Source organism: Delphinapterus leucas, chromosome 9, assembly GCF_059928025.1.
Source record: "Delphinapterus leucas isolate spDelLeu-1000000601 "Yukka" chromosome 9, BTC_Dleu_Yukka2, whole genome shotgun sequence".
In the NCBI taxonomy this organism is placed as follows: Eukaryota; Metazoa; Chordata; class Mammalia; order Artiodactyla; family Monodontidae; genus Delphinapterus; species Delphinapterus leucas.
In genome coordinates this window covers 87,998,335-88,021,931 of record NC_143137.1, presented here as the reverse complement: position 1 = coordinate 88,021,931, position 23,597 = coordinate 87,998,335, and the positions used below count along the sequence as shown (strand labels likewise).

The following is a 23,597-nucleotide window of genomic DNA, read 5'->3' as shown; positions in this document are numbered from 1 at the left end:
CCAGGTGACCCAAACTGGAAAATCTTAAATGAATGGCTAAATAAGTAAATTCCAACTGATGAATTATTTTTGACCATATTAGATTATTTGTAATTTTCAAAAAGGCTCTTTATTAAAGGAAAGGGCAAAGTGTGAAAGTCTCAAATGAAAAGCCAATGTCCTGTTTAAGGGTGAAATACTAGAGCATTTTATTAGAGCTGGGAACAAAGTAAATAAAGATGACCACACTATTACCACTATTTATCATTGTTCTAGGCATACTGTAATACAGAAAACAAAATTAAGAAATAAGTGGTGTAAAAATTAGAAGGGAGGAGGCCAAATTGCAGTTTTTGTTACTGATATATTATTGTTTCTATGCAAGGAGTTGACTGAAAGTTATACAAGATAGGAAAGATTATGTACAAAAATCAATATTCAGATGACAGCCAGTTAGAAATTATAATGGAAAAAACTCTTTTACACAGAAAAAGTTTAAAAGAAAAGAAAAGAACATACCTAGAAACAAAGATTTTGGTAAAGTATAAGATCTCTCTCTATGAAGAAACTTTGAAATACTATTGATCGATGTAAAAGGACTTGAATAAATGAATGCTATAACCTGTTCTTGGATACATATAAATGTTCTCTAATGAATAAATGTATAAATTTATGCTGATACTAATGAAAATTCCAATAGAATGTTTCAGTGTAATCAAGCTGATCATAATGTGGGAAAGACACAGAGCTAGCCATAAAAATTCTGGAAAAAGTGACTAATAAAGGGGTATTAGCCTCAGTATATATATATGACATATCTATAAAAATAAAAAATATACGTATAAATACATATATATTTTCATTTTTAAAATGTTTTTATTGAAACATTCTCATGATGATTTCTGCTGTGGGGTAAATTGTACACTTAGACTAGTAAAACATTTTAACTACACTTTCCACCCTAAGATATTTCTGGATTTATAGTAATCGATTTCTCTAACTTACCACCTGTTTTTATTTATTTTTTATTTATTTTTATTGAAGTATAGTTGATTTACATTGTTTCAGGTGTACAACAAAGTCAGTTTTATACTTATATATATATATATATGTATGTATATACACGCACAGACACACACACATATATTCTTTTTCAGATTCTTTCCCATTATTGGTTTTTACAAGATACTGAATATAGTTCCCTGTGCTATACAGTACAACTTTATTTTATTTTTTATTTTTTTTTATATCTTTATTGGAGTATAATTGCTTTATATTTTATATATAGTAGTGTATGTATGTTAATCTCACATTCCCAATTTATTCCTCCCTTCCCCCTTTCCCCTGTGGTAACCATAAGTTTGTTTTCTATGTCTGTGAGTCTGTTTCTGTTTTGTAAATAAGTTCATTTGTATATATATTTTTTACCACATACAAGTAAAAGCATATAATATTTGTCTTTGTCTGACTTGCTTCACTTGGTATGATAATCTCCAGGTCCATCCGTGTTGCTGCAAATGGCATTATTTCATTCTTTGTTATGGCTGAGTAATATTCTATTGTATGTAGGTACCACATCTTCTGTAGCCATTCATCTTTCAGTAGACATTTAGGTTGTTTCCATGTCTTGATTCTTGTAAATAGCGCTGCTATGAACACTGGGGCGCATGTATCTTTTTTTAAAAAAAAATTATTTATTTATTTTTGGCTGCGTTGGGTCTCCGTTGCTGTGCGTGGGCTTTCTCTAGTTGCAGCTAGCGGGGCCTAGTCTTCGTTCTGGTGTGCGGGCTTCTTATTACGGTGGCCTTTCTTGTTGCAGAGCATGGGCTGTAGGCATGCGGGCTCAGTAGTTGTGGCTCATGGGCTCTAGAGCGCAGGCTCATTAGTTGTGGCGCACGGGCTTAGTTGCTCCACGGCATGTGGGATCTTCCTGGACCAGGGCTCGAACCCATGTCCCCTGCATTGGCAGGCGGATTCTTAACCACTGCACCACCAGGGAAGCCCGCATGCATCTTTTTAAATTAGAGTTTTCATCTTTTCTGGGTATATGCCCAGGAGTGGGATTGCTAGATCATATGGCAACTCTATTTTTAGTTTTTTAAGGAACCTCCATACTCTTCTCCATAGTGGCTGTTACCAATTTACCTTCCCACCAACAGTGTAGGAGGGTTCCCTTTTCTCTACACCCTCTCCAGCATTTGTTATTTGTAGGCTTTTTAATGGTCGTTCTGACTGGTGCGAAGTGGTACCTCACTGTAGTTTTGATTTGCATGTCTCTTAATAATTAGCAGTATTGAGCATCTTTTCATGTACCTGTTGGCCATCTGTATGTCTTTTTTGGAGAAATGTCTATTTAGGTCTTCTGCCCATTTTTTGATTGTTTTTTTTTTTTTGATAATGAGCTATATAAACTGTTTGTATATTTTGCAAATTAAGCCCTCGTTGGTTGCATCATTTGCAAATATTTTCTTCCAGTCTGTTGTCTTTTTGTTTTGTTTATGATTTCCTTTGCCGTGCAAAAGCTTTTATGTTTAATTAGATCCCATTTGTTTATTTTTGCTTTTGTTTCCATTACTCTAGGAGATGGACACAAGAAAACAGTGCTATGATTCATGTCAAAGCATGTTCTTTTCAAATAATTAATTAATTAATTTATGGCTGCGTTGGGTCTTCATTGCTGTGCGCAGGCTTTCTCTAGTTGTGGCGAGCGGGGCGTAGTCTTTGTTCTGTTGCGCGGCCTTCTCATTGCGGTGGCTTCTCGTTGTGGAGCATGGGCTCTAGGCATGCAGGCTTCAGTAGTTGTGGCGCATGGGCTCAGTAGTTGTGGCTCGCAGGCTCTAGAGTGCAGGCTCAGTAGTCGGGGCGCATGAGCTTAGCTGCTCTGCAACATGTGGAATCTTCCTGGACCAGGGCTCAAACCCGTCTCCCCTGCATTGGCAGGTGGATTCTTAACCAGTGCACCACCAGGGAAGCCCAAAGCATGTTCTGCCTATATTTTTTTCTAGGAGTTTTATAGTATCTGGTCTTACATTTAGGTCTTTAATCCATTTTGAGTTTGTTTATGTTGTTAGAGAATGTTCTAATTTCATTCTTTTACGTGTAGCTGTCCAGCCTCAGTATATTTTAAAGCATATTATAGAAGTATAGTAGGGACTTCCCTGGCAGTCCATTGGTTAAGACTCCACACTCCTAAGGCAGGGGGCACGGGTTCGATCCCTGGTTGGGGAACGAAGATCCCACATGCTGCGTGGCATGGCCAAAAAAGTATAGCAGTTAAAGCAATATGATACTGGCACATAAACAGGTAGCATTAGAATAATTACAGGCCCAGATATATCCACAGAGTTAGTGTGTAAGCAAGTAGCATTTAAAATCAGCAAAGAAGAGTGTTGGGGTTGTTTTTGTTTGTTTGTTTTTTAATTTATTAGTTGCAGCAGGTGGGCTCCTTAGTTGTGGCATGCGAACTCTTAGTTACGGCATGCATGTGGGATATAGTTCCCTGACCAGGGATCAAACCCTGGCCCCCTGCATTGGGAGCATGGAGTCTTAACCACTGCGCCACCAGGGAACTCCCAAAGAAAAGTTTTGAGTCAGTGAATTTGTTGAAATAACTGAGTAGCCACCTGAAAAAAATTAAATTGACTCCTTACCTGCGTTTTTATATGTCTTCACTGGAAGAGGCAAAGCTTTGCCAAATATTAACAAAGCCATTTGAAAGGTGGTATCAGCCACAGTGTCACTGCGAAGATAGATGGAGAGTGAGATATATATGATATTACAGATACATGTAATATGAATATTTATCTTTTGTAACCAGGTCCTTGGTGTAGTATTTATACTCCTCAATCTACCTTTTAAAAAAAGACAAAAAGCCAAAAGATACGTGTATGCTGATAATTTAAAATGCAGAACCAAAGCCACTGAGCAGCAGCTGACACTGTTACTGACTTGTGTGTGAACAGCTTTCCCCTCTTCTTTCCTTAACCTCCTTGTTGCCTAGGATGAAGAGAGTCCATAATTTAAAGCAGAGCAGGAGGACTTGACCTCCTCCCATTCCTCTCTAAATGAGCCACTTTGGGCATCAGTAGTTGACTGGGGAGAGTAAACAGAAACTGCCAGTCAAAGCCCCTGGGACTCCAGTACCAGAGTTCTTTTCTTCTTTGCCACAACCATTGTAGACTTTAAAAGACCAGTAAGTCAAGATTAGTGTGTTAGGGACAGCATGGAGGCCAGCACTGCTGTAAATGAGACATGACGAAAAGTACGTCACTACTGTTGGCCAGAAGGAAACAAAAGGAAAAGTACCCTTTTTACTCTAAAACAACAATAACTGGGGCTTCCCTGGTGGCTCAGTGGTTAGGATTGCGCCTGCCAATGCAGGGGACACGGGTTCGAGCCTTGGTCCGGGAGGATCCCACATGCCATGGAGTGGCTAGGTCCGTGAGCCACGACTACTGAGCCTGTACTCTAGAGCCTGCGAGCCACAACTACTAAGCCCACGCGCCTAGAGCCCGTGCTGCGTGACAGTAGAGGCCACCACAACCAAGAGTAGCCCCGCTCACCGCAATTGGAGAAGGCCTGCGCGCAGCGACGAGGACCCAATGCAGCCAATAAATAAATAAATAAATAAATAAATTCTTAAAAAAAAACAACAGCTGCAAAAGTACTCTACTTATACCTGGGGATACTATTTTAAAAAAATAATCTCTGACTAGGGACACCCTTCCTAAATAGACTTAAATCCCAGAGCTATTTAAAAAAAATTCAACTAACTAAATTTCAACTAACTGAAATTCAACAGACTCACAGACTTAGAGAACGAACTTACGGTTACCGGGGTGGAGGGGAGGGGGGAGGGATAGTTAGGGAGTTTGGGATTGACATGTACACACTGCTGTATTTAAAATGGATAACCAGGGCTTCCCCGGTGGCACAGTGGTTAAGAATCTGCCTGCCAGTGCAGAGTACACGGGTTCAAGCCCTGGTCCGGGGAGATCCCACATGCTGTGGAGCAGCCACTACTGAGCGCCACTACTACTGAGCCTGTGCTCTAGAGCCTGCAAGCCACAACTCCTGAAGCCCGCATGCCTAGAGCCCGTGCTCTGCAACAAGAGAAGCCACCACAGCGAGAAGCCTGCGCACCGCAACAAAGAGTAGTCCCCACTCTCTTCAATTAGAGAAAGCCCACGCTCAACAATGAAGACCCAACACAGCCAAAAATAAATAAATAAATAATTTTTTTAAAAATCAAAATAAAATAAAAATTAAAAAGAAAAGATAACCAACTAGGACCTACTGTATAGCACAGAAAACTCTGCTCTATATTATCTAACAACCTAAATGGGAAAACGAAAAAAAATTTTTTTACTGTACAGTCCTATTTGTAGAAGAATGCCAACTAATATAGGAGGAATGGTGGGTATAGAAAAACAGTCTTTCGCAGTCAACACAGTAATACTTGCCTCAGCCAACAATTACCCTTGGGGGACTTCCCTGCTGGTCCAGTGGTTAAGACTCTGTGCTTCCAATGCAGGCAGTGCGGGTTCCATCCCTGTTCTGGGAGCTGGGATCCCACATGCTGCACAGCGAAAAAATAATAATAATAAAAAATTATCCTCGGGTACCTAAACAGTTGGATGAAAGACTATGGGGGAAGAGGATAGTCACAGAATTTTTAAAATGTCACCCCACAGATTACCAACTAAAAAAGGGAAAGGAGAGAGAGGTACCGTTTTGCTGCGATACACTGAAAAAGCCACAGCATCACCTACGTGATATTCCCACCAAAATGTGGGCATCTTAACGTGAGGAAACAATGATTGTCCTGGTTCTTGATTAGATCCTGAATTTAAGGAGGTTTAAAAAAAAAAATCTAAGTGATGTTATTGGGGGAATTGGGGGAATTGGATGTGGAGTGCTCATCAGTGGCCTTGAATTCACATAGGCTTCGTGAGGGTGACTGGTGGTTAGAAACGCGGGAGACCCTGCTGTTCTTAGGAGACACACTGCAGTCACTTTAGGGGTGAGGTGTCCCTAGGTCTGCAGGTCACTCTCACGTGGTTCAGAAAAATACATAGGTTTTACCTGCATGTGTGTATGTATGCGCATATGTGTAATGTGTGGGTGTTCATATATCTAGAAATATATGTAAAGTAAATCTGGGAAATGGTTAGCAATTGGTAAATCTACAGGTGAGGTATAAGACCTTTTGTTATAGTGGTGCCAATTTTCTCCAGTTTGATTTTTTTTAACATGAAGTTGGGAAATTTTCTAAAGTGTAAAATATTATGAATAAACTCACAAAATGGGAGATAATATTTGCAAGCTATGTGGTAAAGGGTAGATTTCCTTAATATATGAAAACAGAAGAATATTAACAACCCAATAGAAAAATAAGTAGTAGGACGAACAGGTACTTCACAGTCAAGATAATGAAGAAATGTTTAGTTTCTCTCATAGTAAGAAGCATTCAGATAAAAATCAAAATAGCATTTTTTAAAAATATATTTATTTTTGGCTGCGTTGGGTCTTCGTTGCTGTGCGGGCTTTCTCTGGTTGCGGTAAGCGGGGGGCTACTCTTCGTCGATGTGTGGGCTTTAGTAGTTGTGGCACATGGGCTCAGTAGTTGTGGCTCTCGGGCTCTAGAGCGCAGGCTCAGTAGTTGTGGCTCACAGGCTTAGTTGCTCCGCGGCATGTGGGATCTTCCCAGACCAGGGCTCGAACCTGTGTCCCCTGCATTGACAGGCGGATTCTTAACGACTGCGCCACTAGGGAAGCCCCAAGATAGCATTTTTAACTTATCAGCCTGACAGAGCTCAAAAAGGTTTATAACATGCTGTGTGAGGAGACACAGGCCTGAGGAAGTAGGCACTTACATATTAATGGTGTGAGTGTGAATTGGTGTAACTGTTTTGGAGGGCAATAGGGGTTAAAATTTAAGATCCCTGCCTTCTAATTCTAGGGGCTTATCTGAATCATTCACTTATGTAGATGCACCAAGAAGTCTATACGAGGGTATGTGTTATAGAATGGATTGTAATAGCAAAAGATGGGTAGCAATTTAAATGCCCATCACAGGGGACTGGTCAGATAAAGGTCAGAGAAAGGATCCAGGCAGTGCAGCAGCCATTCTTTGAAGCTGTGCACAGAGTGAGGCAGCTCTAGAGAAGGACTGTATGCATAAGCCCAGTCTGTAATATGCGTTCTTTCAGTGAATATAAGCAAGATGCTGAACAATTTATAATGTAACAAAAATTGTTTTTTGAAAGGGAAGATCTGGATGCTAGTTACATGGTTGTGTTCACTTTGTGAAAATCCGTCAAGCAGAACACTTACGATCTGTGCACTTTTCTGTATATATAACATATGTGTTAAAAGCTTACAAAGAAATTCCAAAAAGAGAGAAGACAATAGGTATACCTGTGTGTACAGAAAGTGTTACTAGAAGAATAGACAAGAAACTTTTAATGTTGGCTGCCAGTGGGGAGGGGTATTGAGGGATAGAGATAGAACAGAGGCCTTTCAGTACTGTATTTCTTTTTCTATGTGTATTACTATTAAAGAAGTTAAGAAGTTTTTCATGAAAATTTTATCATGCCATTTAAATGACAGCAGGAGGGTACAGATTATGGTAGGATTCTGACTACGTATATATAGTCAGATAAAGATAAATATTATATAAATATATCTGACATGAATTTAAGAAAGAAAGAATGGGAGGAAATTCAAAGTTAGATATTAACAGATTTTTCTTTCAGGTGATGAAACTGAATTTTTTTTTTCTTGTTCTGTACTTTTCTGTATTTTTCCAAGTTTTCTGTAGTGAGTTTACAATACTTTTCTGAGGGACGAAAATGAAAATTGACTTTTTTAATGCTTAATAACTATCTTTTTACCTGTAGGGATTGCTCTCTGCTCCCTTTCTCACCCCTCTTCCCTCACAAAAACTAGAAAATTTCACAGATGATACTGTTCCATTATCAGTATGTAAGTAACATGAGGCTCTAAGAATATAAACATTGCCCAGGTTACATCATTCCAATAGGAACAGGTGTCCTCATGCTGGAGGAACATTCCAGAAGCAAATGAAAGGTAGACTCACCCCACCAGCTGCGGTGCCTTTGTTTTGCATCGTCATAGTGTGTAGTCTCATTTCAAGCTGCCGTTTTCTGTAGTAAAGTGTCCTAGACCATTTCAGCCAGGCGATAGCTCATGACCCTCTTTCTGCTTCTTTTTTTATTTCGTATTTTTTAGAATAACTGCACAAAGACTTGCCCACTTGAATAAGTGCTTGATGAACTTTAAGCTAGGGAATTTCAGCTATCAGAAAAACCCTCTGAAATTGGGAGAGCTTCAAGGGAATCACTTCACTGTTGTCCTCAGGTAAAGAGCTGTGGGTATGAATGCAGACCAGAGAGGGTCTTGCTGTGTCACCTTGAGTCTGTTCAGAACAGTTAATCCCAGTGAGCTGGTGCAGATGCCCGTGGCAGCCAGGAAGGCGGGGTGGGGCCCAATGAGGCTGGGAGAGCAAACACAGCTGCAGTGTTTGTACCAACACGCCCACCCCTCTAAAAACTCAGCACCACCTTTGGAAAGAAGCCGTCTCCTTGAAATACAAAAGACGGCCTATGATTCCACTCATATTCAGTACCTAGAATAGGCAAATTCATAGACGTAGGACGTAGAATAAAAGTTACCTGGGGTATAAGGTGCGGACGGGGAGATGGAGAGCTGCTGTTTAATAGGTGCGGAGTTTAGATTTGCGAAGATGAAGATAGTGGTAAAGGTTGCACGACATTGTGAATGTACTTAATGCTACTGTATTGCATACTTAGAAATGGCTAAAAAGGTAAATTTAGTGTTGTGTATATGTCACAATTTTTTAAAAAGACAGTGTCCTCAGGAGGTAGAAAGCTGCAGGGGGCAAGGGAAAGGCACAGAAGCCAAGCCATGTCACTTGTGATATGCATCCCTGAATGTGTTGGCCTGTAAATTTTTTTCTCTGGGTAATTTGGGCCCCTACAGAAATATTACTGGAACTGATGACCAAGTGGAACAAGCCATGAACTCTCTCAAGGAGATTGGATTTATTAACTACTATGGAATGCAAAGGTTTGGAACCACAGCCGTCCCCACATATCAAGTTGGAAGGTTTGTATTTAATTTCTTAACTTTCGTCTAAAAGAGCTCTCTCCTTAAAAAAAAGAAGCAGGATGTTTTTTGTTGGTGGTGTTTTTAATTATTTCTAGATTTCCTAGAAAAAATGGAAATCTGGGCCAAACGAAGCAGTGTGTCTCATCCTTTTGGATGACCAACTGATCCACAGCCTCCTTCTGTTTTATGATAATACATGCACAAGGTGAAAAAATAAATCAGAATTCAAAAAGATATAACTTGAAAAGTAAAGTTTTTCTCTCTCCCTTGATAGCCCATCCAGGGATTCTGTTTTATTTTCTTTTTTACAGGTAAATCTTGGCTCAGTAAGTGACCCAACAGTAGCAGTTGGGTAACTCAGACCCAAAGTAGCCTGAGGGAGACGGTGTAGTTTATGATCTCTGTTAACAAGTGCTTCCTAGTTTCTTAAACTTGTACCTGCCCTTCCCCCATCCTTTAAAGAAAATGGTATAGGGTGCAATTAGCAAGTAAAATTATTTTAAGAACTCTCTGATTAGCTTTGAGATAACAGGAAATCCCTGTACGGCGAGCTAGAGTGGGAATCCCATCAATAAATACTTGGGTTTATAAACTTACTTATGCTATCCTGCTGTCCAGCAGAGACTGTGTTACCTAAATAATTATTCATGTGGCAGTTAGAACTGTGGAAGTCTGAGTTGGAAGTGATCTGAGAGGTTTAGTTCATGTTCTTCCTGGTGCTTCAAATCCTTTATTTTAGCAAAGATGAAATCTCGGCTTAGGGAGCCTGCCCAGGCTCACTAGTTGGTCAGGTGCAGCACTGAGAATAGAGGGGCTCTTCTTGAATCAGTCCATGGTTCAGCAGCTGACTGCATGAAGTTGCATTTGTTCATGCATCTTTAAGAGCACAAAATGAAAAATATCATGTAGTATTTCCTCTACCTCTTTGAGGCAGTGTTAGGGTTAAAAGCTCAGGCAGAAGGGGGTAATTCCCTGGCCGTCCAGTGGTTAGGACTGTGCGCTTTCGCTGCCTAGGGCCTGGGTTCAGTCCCTGGTGGGGGAACTAAGATCCCGCAAGCCTTGCGGTTCAGCCAAAAAAAAAAAAAAAAAGGCAAAACAAAACAAAACCCCTCAGGCATTGAAGTCAGATTTCAGTTCTGAGCCTCACATTAGTCATCTGTGAAATGGAAAGGATAACACCAACCTCACAGGGGTGGTGAAAATGAAGTAAGATGAAGTCTATGCAATACCTCTTTCTATGCCTAGCAGATAGGAAGTGCTCAATAAATAGAAAGTAATATATTAAAATTAGAATATACTAACCAGAGAAAAAAAATGTTGCCAGGAAGAACACTGTAATAAATAATAATCACTATTATTAGATAATAAAAGATAATATTTTCAATCTTGCTAATGTTCAGAGGACATTGATAATGAAGATGCTAATTGTACTGTGAGACAGAATATTTAAGAGAAGGCTGTATCACCCGTTGAATTTGTAGCTAATTCGGCAGAACAGCAGCCATGGGACCCTGTAAATTTTGCACTCCAAAGATAATGTAAAATAGCTAATGAAAATGACATCAGATTTATTCAGGGCCAAAGTTGCATTAACATGCCCAAGTATAAAGTCAGTATATAATCCATTCAGAATTCCTAACCAACAATTTGTAAAACACAAGAATGTTTCCTAGTTTCAGAGTAGCCCACTGTTACCACCACAGGACCACCTAAAGAAAAAAACCCTCAGTTTATAGTTTAAAGGTGGAAGAATGACTTGAATCCAAAATATTTAAAGAACTGTTATGACTCAAAAACAAAAAGACAGATAACCTAAAAATGGTCAAAAAATCTGAGTAGACATTTCTCCATAGAACATAGACTAATGGCCAATAAGCACATAAAAAGATGCTTGACATCACTAAGGAATCACTAATCACTGGGAAAAAGCAGTTCAAAACCACAATGAGATACTACTTCACACCCAGTACAATGGCTAAAATCAGAAAGACAGACAATAAATAAGTATGGGTGGGGGACTTCCTTGGTGGTGTGATGGTTAAGAATCCACCTGCCAGGCTTCCTTGGTGGCGCAGTGGTTAGGAGTCCACCTGCCAGTGCAGGGGACTCGGGTTCGAGCTCTGGTCTGGGAGGATCCCACATGCCACGGAGCAACTCAGCCCCTGCGCCACAACGGCTGAGCCTGCGTACTGCAACTGCTGAAGCCCTCATGCCTAGAACCTGTGCTCTGCAACATGAGAGGCCACTGCAATGAGAGGCCCGCACACCGCAGCGAGGAGCAACTAGAGAGAGCCCGCGCACAGCAACCAACACCCAACGCGGCCAAAAATAAAAATAATAAAATAAATAAATAAAAAAGAATCCACCTGCCAAAGCAGGGGACATGGGTTCAATCCCTGGTCCGGGAAGATCCCACATGCCGTGGAGCAACTAAGCCCATGCGGCAGGACTACTGAGCCTGTGCTCTAGAGCCCATGAGCCACAACTACTGAAGCCCGTGCCCCCTAGAGCCCACATGCCTCGACTGCTGAGCCCGTGCACCGCAACTACTGAAGCCTGCGCACCTAGAGCTCATGCTCTCCGACAAGAGAAGCCACTGCAACGACCTGGCTCGCCGCAACTAGAGAAAGCCCACGTGTAGCAACGAAGACCCAATTCAGCCAGAAAAGAAAAAAAAAAGTATTGTTGAGGATGTGGAGAACTTGGACCTCTCATGACCTGCTGGTGGGAATCTAAAATGGTACAGCCGTTTTGGGAAATAGTCTGGGTTTTCCCTACACGGTTAAATAATAGGGTTACCATATGACCTAGCTATTGCGTTCCTAGGAATAATACTCAAGAGAATCGAATACATATGTCCCACATGAAAATTTACACTGATATTTATAGCAGCCAAAATTATGGAAACAACCCAGATGTCTATCAGCTGATAGATGGATAAACAAAATGTGGCATATTAATACAATGGAACATTATTCAGCAGTAAAAGGGAACGAAGGACTGATACATGCTATGACTTGAATGAACCTTTAAAACACGCTCAGTGAAAGAAGCTAGTCACAAACGGCAACATAGTGTATGATTCTTTATGTATGAAATGTCCAGACTAGGCAAATCCATAGAATCAGAAAGTTGATGGGGCAGAGGTCATGGAGAATAAGTGGCTGCTGATGGGTTAGGGTTAGGATTTCTTTTCGGGGTGATGAAAATGTTCTAAAATTGATTGTGTAATGTTGCAAAATTCTGTAGTATACTAAAAGTCATTGAGTTGTGCACTTAAAGGATAAATTATGTGGTATGTGAGTTATACCTCAGTAAAACTGTTTAAAAAAAAAAGTGGAACAAATCCTAATATATATGGTCAGATGATTTTTGACAAGGATGACAAGATCATTCAGTTGGCGAAAGGACAACTTTTCAACGAGTAAGTGTTGGGGATACTGGCTGTCCACCTGCAAGAAAAAGAAAATGAAGTTGGAACTTTACTTTTACACCATATTAAAAAACTTAGGGCTTCCCTGGTGGCGCAGTGGTTAAGAATCCTCCTGCCAATGCAGGGGACATGCGTTCGAGCCCTGGTCCGGGAAGATCCCACGCACCACGGAGCAACTAAACCCGTGTGCCACAGCTACTGAGTCTGTGCTCTAGAGCCCGCGTGCCTAGAGCTCTGTGCTCCGCAGCAAGAGAGGCCACCGCAATGAGGAGCCCGTGCACCGCAACGAAGAGTAGCCCCCACTCGCCACAACTAGAGAAAACCCGCACGTAGCGATGAAGACCCAACGTAGCCAAAAATAATAAATAAAATAAATTTATTTTTTAGAAAATTAAAAAAATAAAAAAAGAAGGTGGAAGAAGGAAAGATAATGTCAGAAAAATAGAAAACATTTTAATGTGTGGTGAGCCAGATAGGATGGCTTGTTATAAACCAAATATAATCCATCTTTAATATGGCGCTATATACTGAACCTTCACGTGTGTGGTAGTATCTTAAAAGTGTTAAAAAGTCCTGTAGTTGAGAAATTTTAATATATTACACCAGATGTTGGCAGACTTTCTCTGTAAAGGTAAATATTTAGGCTTTGTGGGCCATGGAGTGTGTGTAGTAGCTACTCAGCACTGCTGTTACAGTGTGAAAGTAGCCAGAAATAGTACATAAATTAAGGATCCACGGATGTTTTCCAATAAAACTATTTACAAAATCAAGTGGCTAGCCAGATAACAAAGGTTTTTGAGCACAGAAGTCTTTTTCCATGAAATCTGGCACACTAGTTCCTAGTCTTGAATTAATACTGTACTCTTTTTGGAAATGTTACTGAAGGCCTAGGCAGCTGAATAATGTGTCACTCAGGAGTATATTTAAAGACTGATAGAGCATGGCTTGTTCCAGGACTTTAAGGATGGCCAGCAGTGGGATATCTATTAATCTAATTCATTGCATTAGTAGGTTAAATATCCATATGATCTCATCAGTAGATAAAACATCATTTTATATAATTTAATACATAGAAATATATAGATTAACTTAAACGTGAGAAATGAAAACGCTAGTTAAGTAGAAAAACAGAAAAATTAATAGAAGGGATTTTTATTTTCTTATGGTAGGGAGGGCCTTTCTCAGTATGACTCCAAGAGCAGAAATCTTAACTATATAAAATGTTCAGATATGATACATGAAATACAACCTCTGTGTGATAAAAGAGAGTATAATAAAAGTTAAAGAAAAAACTGCATACACTTAAAGATCAAGTAAGTCTTGAAAACTACTCTCTGAAGTGTTAACAGTGTTTATTTTTTAAAGGTTAGATATCAGGTAACCTTTCTTATGTACTGTTTAATTTTAAAGAAGCATGTATAACTTATAATCAGCAAATGTAAAGATACTTCCATTTTGGCAAGAATAATAGAGAAGGATAAATTGTATTTATTCTCTTTAGGCAAGAAAGTATTTAACATGGGAGACTTTTTTTGAGAAGCTTCAAATAAGTTTTAGTATATAAAGACAACTTTGATTTATACAGATAATACCATGTATAACAGCTTAAAGCATGACTAGGTAGTATTTATACTATAACAGCTTTCTAAAACTGTGAAATGATATTAAATATTATGAGTAAACATTATATTTTTAATTTTCTCCTCTTAAGTTCTTTTGACATTTACATTTGAAACCTATGTTATTATATTAGTTTTTCTGCTTATTTTAAGTTTAATAAAATACATAAAGTTAATATGGTTTGTTACTCCACAGGCTTGGGCAAATAAAATTCATCTTAATGCAAAATTAAGTAAAATAAATGCTGTTTAATTTTAGAGCTATACTACAAAATTCCTGGGCTGAAGTCATGGATTTAATATTGAAACCCCGTTCTGGAGGTGAGAATAAAAATAATCTTAAGAAAAAAAAAGAATATATGACTAGGTATTCATGGAATTGCTTTGAATTGAAGTATAGGTACAAATTGGGGTCATTATTTCAGAATTTTAAAAACTGTTTTTAAAGTAAAAAGTATAGTTTATGTCTTTTTTTACACAAGTTTTATGTATATATTTGAGATTTATAATTTATATCTTATTTTCAGGTCTTTAGCTCATCTAATTTATTAATTCATAAATGAATACATTCATTTCCTTTTCTCCATGCAGTATTAAATCTCTGAACATATAGGAATCCAAACAGATTTCACTGGTGGTTAATTTGTTAAAGCAAAATGTAATACAATATAAAAACTTGGCAAAAACACACTGAGGATTTTTAAGTTTGGAGAGTTCATTAAAAACTAATGTCATACTGTATGGAAAAGGATTTAAGTACCACTTTACAAATCAGCAAAATAATTATGCCCACTTTGGATAATTATTCATTTGCAAGTTGAAAGAGATAAGGTTGTCTAATTTTATGGAAAGTAACCCATTAAATTTGACAATACAATAGAAAAAGAGAGGGAAGGAAGAAAGGGCTACCAAGGTTTTGTCTGATGTTGAGTCAGCTTGATAATGAACAGTCATTGGCTTTAAGTCCTGGGGTGGTAGCATGTTGAAAGCCATCTAGTTCTGTAAACTTTCTGCCCTTCCCATCTTTTCACTTTTCTGATGATGATTCTCAGGTGACCAAAAGCGCTTCAGAGTATCTCTCTTACAAATAGCACTTTCTAATTTTGTGTTCTCCGTGAAGTGTTTTAAGTTATAGAACTGTCTTTTGGATAAATTGTTAACACAGCTTTTTTTCCCCCCACCAGCTGAAAAGGGGTACTTGGTTAAATGCAGGGAGGAATGGGCGAAGACCAAAGACCCAGCCGCTGCCCTCCGAAAACTACCTGTCAAAAGGTGTGTGGAAGGGCAGCTTCTCCGAGGACTTTCAAAATACGGACTGAAGAATATAGTCTCTGCATTTGGCATAGTGAGTGCAATTTGTGAAGTCAGGCACTGACTCGAGGTGGCTCAATGCTTTGAACTTTTTGTCTTTAAATATTTTACTAAATTTTGGAAGAACAGAAGGTAAATAAGGATCCTTTGGCAATCTCTGAGAGGGGTGTTGCCTGCGGGATCCTTGCTGAGACCCTGGGTGGTGATAGGGGAGGGTGGTGGGTGCAGGCAGTGGGGCAGTGGTTGTTAACATGCAAGGCACGAGGAAAGCATCTGTGTGGAAAATACCTACAAGGAAGTTTAAATTAAGTATCTTGGTATTTGAGAAATTCAGAACCCATCATAGAGTTCATTTCTTAGTCTCTGTAGCATCAGAGCTGTAACCTGCTTCAGTGAGAGGGTTGCACAGTAAGTGATCTAAATGACTACATTTTAGTGTGGTTTCTCTGTGGTGATTCAAGACTGGGTAGCATCATGGTAAGTGTAGCCTATACTGGTGTTTGCATACTATAGTACAGATAGACTAAAGTTTAACTCCTAACTGTAAGTCTTGGTTACTCTCCCCCAGATGTACAAAAAAATCAGGATTCCTGCTGTAGGAAATTAGTTGTCAGTTCAGTCATACAGGCTTTCTCCTTCCATAGAATTAGAAAGCACTGTTAGCTCTATGATTGAGGTGTAAATTCCTTGAGTTTGAAGTCTGTATCTTTGATTGAGGGTATAAATTCCAAAGCACTTGCTTTCTTCACATGAGCGTCTGAACTGTGGGTGCAGAACGGGAGCCGCTGCAGCTGCTGCTGATCATGAACACCCCCTAGTCTGAGGGCTTCCGTCTCTAAAATTGGTGGCTGTGTGTCAGTTACTGTTTCTATAGACTGTTAGAAAAATGGGAGATTGAAGTTACGAGTTTCTTGTACTAGGGGCACCACTAAACAAGTGGGATGTCTTGGAAAGTACAGTACTTTTAATATTTGGAATGTATTTTTTTTTCTCTTGCCTGTTTTTTATTTTTCTCCCGTCAGATACCAAGAAATAATCGCTTAATGTATATTCATAGCTATCAGAGCTATGTGTGGAACAACATGGTGAGCAAGAGGATTGAAGAGTACGGACTGAACCCTGTCCCGGGGGACCTTGTTCTCAAAGGAGGTAAAAGGGCAGACACCATCCTTGCTCACCCAAACTTGGGTTCAGTTATTTGACACTAGTGCTTAACATCCAGCCTGGCTGCTGGTTAAGATAGCTGTCTGGTAAGCTTGAAAGGGAAAGACATTGTAAGCTCAGACTGACTGGTATGGATCTGTCATATGTAATGAAAAATAGGCATCTGATTCGAAAATATGCACCTGACTCTCTCCGGGCTTCCATTTTCTCAACTAGGATAAGATTTGGACTAAGTGTTGCCTAAGATCCCTTTGCAAACCCTAATCTGGGTCTAGCTAATACTTCTCTACACTTCTGGGTATACTTCAGCCTCCCTGCTGTCGTTGGCCAGTCTTAAAGAGTTTCTTTAAGTCAGCACAAGACTGGAGTGCACTTTACATGGGGATGTGATATCGTAGACATTTAGTGCACACTCTGTGCCTGAAATGTTCATAAGACATGCAAACAGTCCCATCTGCTGTTGAGCCCTTACTGTGTGCTGGGCCTTCTGCTAAGTAAGCCCTTTACCTGCATCTTCTAGTTTAAAGCTCAGTATTACTGTGAAGCACTCTGTCTGTTCCTCACACGAGGTTCAGTCACTTACCCCAAGTTTCCACAGCTGGTTAAAAAAAAAAAGAGAAGGCTGGGACTTCCCTTGTGGGCCAGTGGTTAAGACTCCGCGCTTCCACTGCTGGGGACGTGGATTCGATCCCTGGTCAGGGAACTAAGATTCCACATGCCACTCAGTGTGGCCAAAAATAAGTAAATAAATAAACATTAATTTTTAAAAAAAATTAAAAAGAGAGAGAGAAGTCTGGGAATCAAATGAAGTCTGTTTCCAAAGTCCATTTCTTCCTGGCTGCTTCCTGGAGACAGTCTGCTCATCTGCAGGTGTGCCCAGTAACTGAACTAAAGCTTTTCATTTGTATGGAAATTTAATTAATCTCTTCCTGATTTAATTTTTCCTCACTCAATATTGATCACATCTGGTGTATTTTAATGTCCCCTGTGCCACCACATTTCATCCTCTAAATACAGATGGGGTTTTTTTCCCCATTGTTTATGCTTTTAGCAAAATGTATTCATCTGTGATAACTTTCCAAATAGTATTTTGTAGTGTTGTCTGATGAGGAAAAAGAAGCTAAAAGCCAGGAGTCCTAAAACGTGAGGGTGCAGCTGAGAAACAGATTATTTTTAGTTTTCTACTTTTTCTGAATCCACGATATTTATTTTTCGGGTGGAATAGAAAAGACAGAAAGGCAAATTAATTTCTCTAAGCTCCATGGGGCACTGAACCTGGGCACGCTTGCATTTCTGATTGCTTAGATGTGTAATTTTAGAAGGTCGGACTTGTGGAAATACTGCCTGTTTTCTTAATTCTTCTTAATTTATCCATTGGTATATTTTCAGCTGCAGTTACCTGTATTGGGGAAGACGATGTTAATAATTACTCCATCCATGATGTGGTAATGCCCTTGCCTGGTTTTGATGTTATCTACCCCCAGCATAAAAGTAAGTTCCCTCCGGGGAAGATAGTTGAAGTCGGACATAATTAAGCCACTGGCAGCCAAGAGTCGAGAGAGGGAAAAAAAATCAGTATTTTAAATATGATTTTAGAACCTTAATTTCCATCCGACTTGAAAAAAAATGTTTAGATTTCAAACATGCATAAGCCGTGTTTGCTTATAAAAGTCTCCCTGAAATAGATGCATTCAGATGGATGATTTAAATTAAGAAACCAGGTGGTGGAGGTGGTGGTGATGGTGATAGTGTTGGTATCCTTATTGTTGTGGCTGTTATTATTGGCACTGTTATTTAAAATTTCTGAAATTCACTAATTCTTACTAAGGATGGGAGGGTTTGGAAAGAGTCATTGAGAAAGAGAATGGATAATTATACTTTAACATTGCTTTTTTTAACCTTTTTTTTTTTTAAACCGCGTTAAGTAATATCTGTTCATTGTGTTTCAAGAGTCAGTGGGCTCAGAAGTTTATAAACTGGAAACTTAGCATTCCCTACCCTTATTTCCCACTCCCCAGAGGCTGATAAGAATTACTTCTGTACCTTCATGGATGCCATTTTGACAGGGGAATTGGAACTTTTACTGTTGAAGGATTCAGAAATTGTAAAACAGAAAGCAGCCCTGAGCCTGGGACTACCCTGGTGGAACTGACCCTGGAAGTTTACTCCTCACCAGGGCTGGTCTGTCGGAGGTGTTTTCCTGTTAAAACATCTATTCTCTCAAGAGCCCAGAATTAGTTTACTTATCAACGTTATATTTCTTGAAATTACAAAATGATTAGGATTAACACCCTTCTTTGATAAGGCAAATACTTATAAAAGAGTGGAGTGGTAGCCTGCCATTTACATGTTGACTAATCAGACTGCTGTGTGAGGTTGGCCTCATGGAGGGAAAAGGATTAGACAAGAGGAGGGAGAATGAATAAGGACGGTAGACAAGGGTGGGGTGGCCTGCCTGTGCTGCGTGGATGGCACAGATGGTGCAGCGAGGAACCGGAGACCAGTACCAGGAGGTAGAGAAGGAAGGCACTGAGATGCTTGGAGCCACACTTGCCCTCTTTCCAGGAGAGAAAAAGAAAGCATTCTTTTCTACTCTCTGGTACCTCTCAAGGTCAGAAACTTTGGGCTAGTTAGTATCAGTTAAAACATACATTCAGCTTAGCCTTTGACAGAGCCGACTGTGGAGACCTCGTGGCCAAGACAGGGGCTCACAGACTGGCTGGGTGGTGGTTCAGTCATGTGGATTCATGACGTAGGCACACTTGGTGTCAGCAGTGCTCAGTTAGGGATCCCTGCTGTCCTCACAAGTGGGTCGTGAGGGAGTCTTTCCTTGACCCTGGTCTAACCAACGTTTTTTACGAATGACGTGAGTAAAGAAATCTGCTTATCATATTTGCAAGTAGTATAACCCAAAATAGTTAATATTAATTATATGGAAAATAAGTATTTAAAAAGAACTGCAGAGGGCATTTAATAGGGTTAAATGTAAATTCTCATGTTTACGTTCAGAGATCAAGTGTACAGATGGAAAAGGCCAGTTTGGTGGTAGTCTACATGAAAAGTATCTGGTGTTACTATTAACGTAAGCCTGTTACCCAAGGCAGATGAGGGGTCGGTGGGGAGTACAGAAATATCAAAGGAGGGACAGTTGGAGGAACTTGTTGGTCTAGAGGAGATCATGGCTTAAAGGCCCAGTACTTACAAACACATGTGGAAGAAAGCAATTAATCTGTGTTCGAAAGCAGTTGACAGGAGTCACACGAAGACATATTTCAGCATGGCACAGAAAAAATTTTCCAATAATTGCGTGCCTCACAAAGTGGTAGCTCCCTGTAAATGGCAACGTGAAAGCAAAGGCTGGATGACTGTCTCTCTCTGGTGTTGTAAAAAAGTTTCTACATCAGGTGCGAGGGTGAGCCAGATGGTGTTCCCAGGTCTCTTATTTTTATACATTTATTTATAACTACCTTCTTCCGGAAGGAGTTAGAGGCTCTGTGTATGGTCTCTTCCAACTCTGAGTACATATCCATTGTAGTTGAGTAACTTCTGATGAAATGGCCTTTTGTAGCCATCTTGGGACCCTTAACCCCAGATACTGTGCCTGGTTGCAAAAATAACCTACAAGTCGGCCAAACCTAAACTGGAGACACCTAGTACTAGTTAGTAAGTCAGTACGTTTTAATTCCATAGAACAGATTGGATTGTAAATTGAGATGATTGATTTTGTTAAGGTGACAGAATTTATGTTACTCTCTATAGTTCAAGGTAGCTTGCTGACATGCTGCATTCCAACTGATTTTGTTTTATATTAGTTAGTGAAGCCTACAGGGAAATGCTCACAGCGGACAATCTTGATATTGACAACATGAGACACAAAATTAGAGATTATTCCTTATCAGGGGCCTACCGAAAGATCATTATTCGTCCGCAGAATGTCAGCTGGTGAGTAATAGTCTGGAATGAAATAGAACTGAACTACTAGATTTTAACCTTTTTCATTATATAAATATTTTTCATTGCTTACAGCCTGGCATAAAAGTGTTATTGCTGTTATTGAATACTATTCTCATTACTGCTACTACCTGGTAATTTTCAAATTATCAGGAGATAAATGAATTCAAATATATAGTGAAAGTGCCTAAGTTTACGTCTTACTGACATTGCTAAATTATTGAAGAGATGTGCAGAGAATGAACTTTTCCCCTATTCCTAAAAAACTGAGATTTTCAAGATACCTTACTCAGAATTAGCTGTGAGTTCCACACTGATATGGTTGTTTCATTATCATGTTTCTAGAGAGAAAAAGGTACTTGTATTACCCATTTTAAAATACTTTAATACCTAGTATTATGTAAAGCTTTATTTGATAATTAAAAAAATTAAACCCTGGACTAGTTGCCCACTGTCAGGAAGTTCTCTTCCTTCTCTCCATCTCTTCTCCCTTTTCCTTTTCCCTCCTCTTCTCTGGATTGTGGGAAGAGGCTGACAGAGTTGGCCTCCAGCTTGCCAGAGAGCAGTTTCTCACAGCAACATGGTGGTGTTAGTGGTGATAACTGCCCTGGAGAAAGTACAGATGCTGTGATTAATTCACTTGCATCTCTGCCAAGTGAAGTTTACTACTTACCAACTACATACAAAAGGAATTTCCATGCTAGGGAAGCATTTTTTATTTTTACCATAGGCTGGCATCATCTGTCACCTTGCTATATAGTATTTCTGTATAAAATATGGCCGTATCCTGTTATTGAATACTCCCACCTGGAATTATTTACACTAGGCCTGTGTGTTTTCCTTGCTAAACAAATGGTGATGAGTAACTTAGTGCCTGTTACGGAAATTCACATTCACACTTTTCTTTATATGTTTCAAAGGGAAGTCGTTGCATATGATGATCCTAAAATTCCACTCTTCAACACAGATGTGGACAACCTAGAAGGGAAACCACCACCAGTGTTTGCTTCTGGTAAGTTTACTCAGCCATCAGTTCTGTGTCAACTTTGAAATGTTTTCTCATACCAAAACATATTTAAAAAAAAAAATCTTATAATCACCACCATCTCCCAGCCTACTCTGTGAGTTCTGTTTTGTGTTTTGTCATCTTAGTTTTATGATTACAGTTGGAGGTCAGTGATTAAAAGAGTATTTCCCACTGAAAATGAATGAACATTATAGAAGGTTGTGATGTTAGGTGATTGGATATCCTCCCCACTCCCATAGACAGTTAACAAAGTTAAGTGAAAACCCAGCAAGAGAGTCTAAAATACCTTTTCATTGTCAAATTCTTGTTGCCATTCCTTTGTCTGTTTTCACCCTGTAGTGTAAATTTTTTTTTTTTTTCATTTTATATGTGTTTCTCTCCTATGCTCTTCTGTCACCTACCCTTTCTATGAAGGTTCCAGGTAGAATTACTATAGGGATTCGGGTGGATCCTTCACTCACAGATCTCTTACTTCCATGCCTCATTTTCTGAGGCCCCATGGGAAGTAGGCTGAAGAAAGGAGCACAGTTCTTTTATCTGTATAGAGATTATGTGACTCGCCCCAGTCTGTCTGCAGCTGCCTTACTTTCTGACTGTTCTTTCTTGCCTGGCAGAAGGCAAATACAGAGCTCTGAAGATGGATTTTTCTCTCCCTCCTTCTACCTACGCGACCATGGCCATTCGCGAAGTGCTAAAAATGGATACCAGCATCAAGAACCAGACCCAGCTGAATACCACCTGGCTCCGCTGAGGCCTTTGTCTCCAGATTAGAAAATGCAGACACGTTTGCTGGCTTCCTGTTCATTTTCCTCTTAGTACAGACCCCTATGTGGATTTTGGATCTTTGTACTAAAAAAGCTATTTGTATTTTTCCAAGTTTTTATTAGCTTAATTTGCAATATTTGTACATACATACAAATTTTGAGGATCCTAATTCTAGCTCAGAGAATATCAGTTGGTTAGAATATATTTCAGGTGCTTAAATCATAGTAAAACGTCAGCTTTACTGGCTTTATAATCATTTAAAGGAATTTGGTTTAAAGTAGCAGTTTTAGGTTTTGCTACATTCTTCGAAGGACAACAGTAATTTTTTTTTTTTTTTTTTGGCAACAGTAATTTTTAACGCATCCATGAATGGAGTACATAGCAATGGATTTTAAGAGAAAACAAAACAAATCTTGGCTATGGATAAATAATTAGAGTGAGCCTTCCCCCTAGAACCTGTGAATATAAATAACAGTACTCATGCTTGTTTAAATGGTGATAAAACATCCACAAGTTTAAAAACACAAAGTGATTGTCATTATCCGGCTCATGAACCAGGTTCAGGTAAGTGTTTATAGACTTTTCAGTTGCAATAGCTTTTGCATTTATTATTATCATTGGCTTGCAGGAGAGTTGCATCAATAGGGCTTTTTGTTTCTTGATGTAAACATGTGCACCTCTTTTTGTTAGTTAAGGTCTAATTTTTATTCTAGGTGCCTTTTATGTTCAGAACTCCTTCCACTGGACTGATTGATATCTGCCCGAAAATAAATGATAGAGAAGAAAGCTTTTGAAAACTTACAAGGGCTCCTCCTATCAACAGCATTATCCTTTGTTATTCACGGCTTAGGTATTTCCAGTTCTGGCCATGCATAAAACTTTGCTCTGGTGTGAAAGCATAAATATGCCTTCCCAAAGGTGTGTGACGTAATTGTACCATCATTTCTAGAACGAAATATAATAAATATTTTAAAACACTCAGTTCTTCTGGTTATGTTAATAAATGAAATAAATACTTAAACTGAATGCAAATGAGAATGTTGGCCCTGCTGAAGGCGAGAAACTAAGTGAATGAGAGATCCTCAGAAAAGGTGTGTCGTGACTGGGCGTGAGATAATATGATGGCGTGTCCAATTGTATGACTGATTGACCATGTTAGACTGGCATCAAGGTTATTCTTACAGTAGCACCACTC

The 23,597-nt window shown here is 39.3% G+C and overlaps 1 protein-coding gene across 2 annotated transcripts in view; it reads left to right on the top strand.

Moving 5' to 3' along the window:
- Positions 1-23,381, top strand: part of PUS7 (pseudouridine synthase 7) — a 57,483-nt gene extending 34,102 nt beyond the window's left edge. The window contains exons 8-17 of one of the 2 annotated variants that reach the window (XR_016394376.1): positions 8,233-8,361; positions 9,004-9,129; positions 14,444-14,505; positions 15,369-15,529; positions 16,518-16,644; positions 18,049-18,150; positions 20,472-20,601; positions 21,531-21,622; positions 22,252-22,966; positions 23,116-23,381. Coding sequence is in view for 1 of the 2 variants with exons in the window: in XM_022554417.2 (XP_022410125.1) it covers positions 8,233-8,361; positions 9,004-9,129; positions 14,444-14,505; positions 15,369-15,529; positions 16,518-16,644; positions 18,049-18,150; positions 20,472-20,601; positions 21,531-21,622; positions 22,252-22,388 (1,066 nt within the window). In the remaining variant the exon portion in view is untranslated. Of the gene's footprint in view, positions 1-8,232; positions 8,362-9,003; positions 9,130-14,443; positions 14,506-15,368; positions 15,530-16,517; positions 16,645-18,048; positions 18,151-20,471; positions 20,602-21,530; positions 21,623-22,251 lie in introns of both variants that reach the window. The other variant, XM_022554417.2, reaches the window with a different exon arrangement.
- Positions 23,382-23,597: the final 216 nt, after the last annotated feature.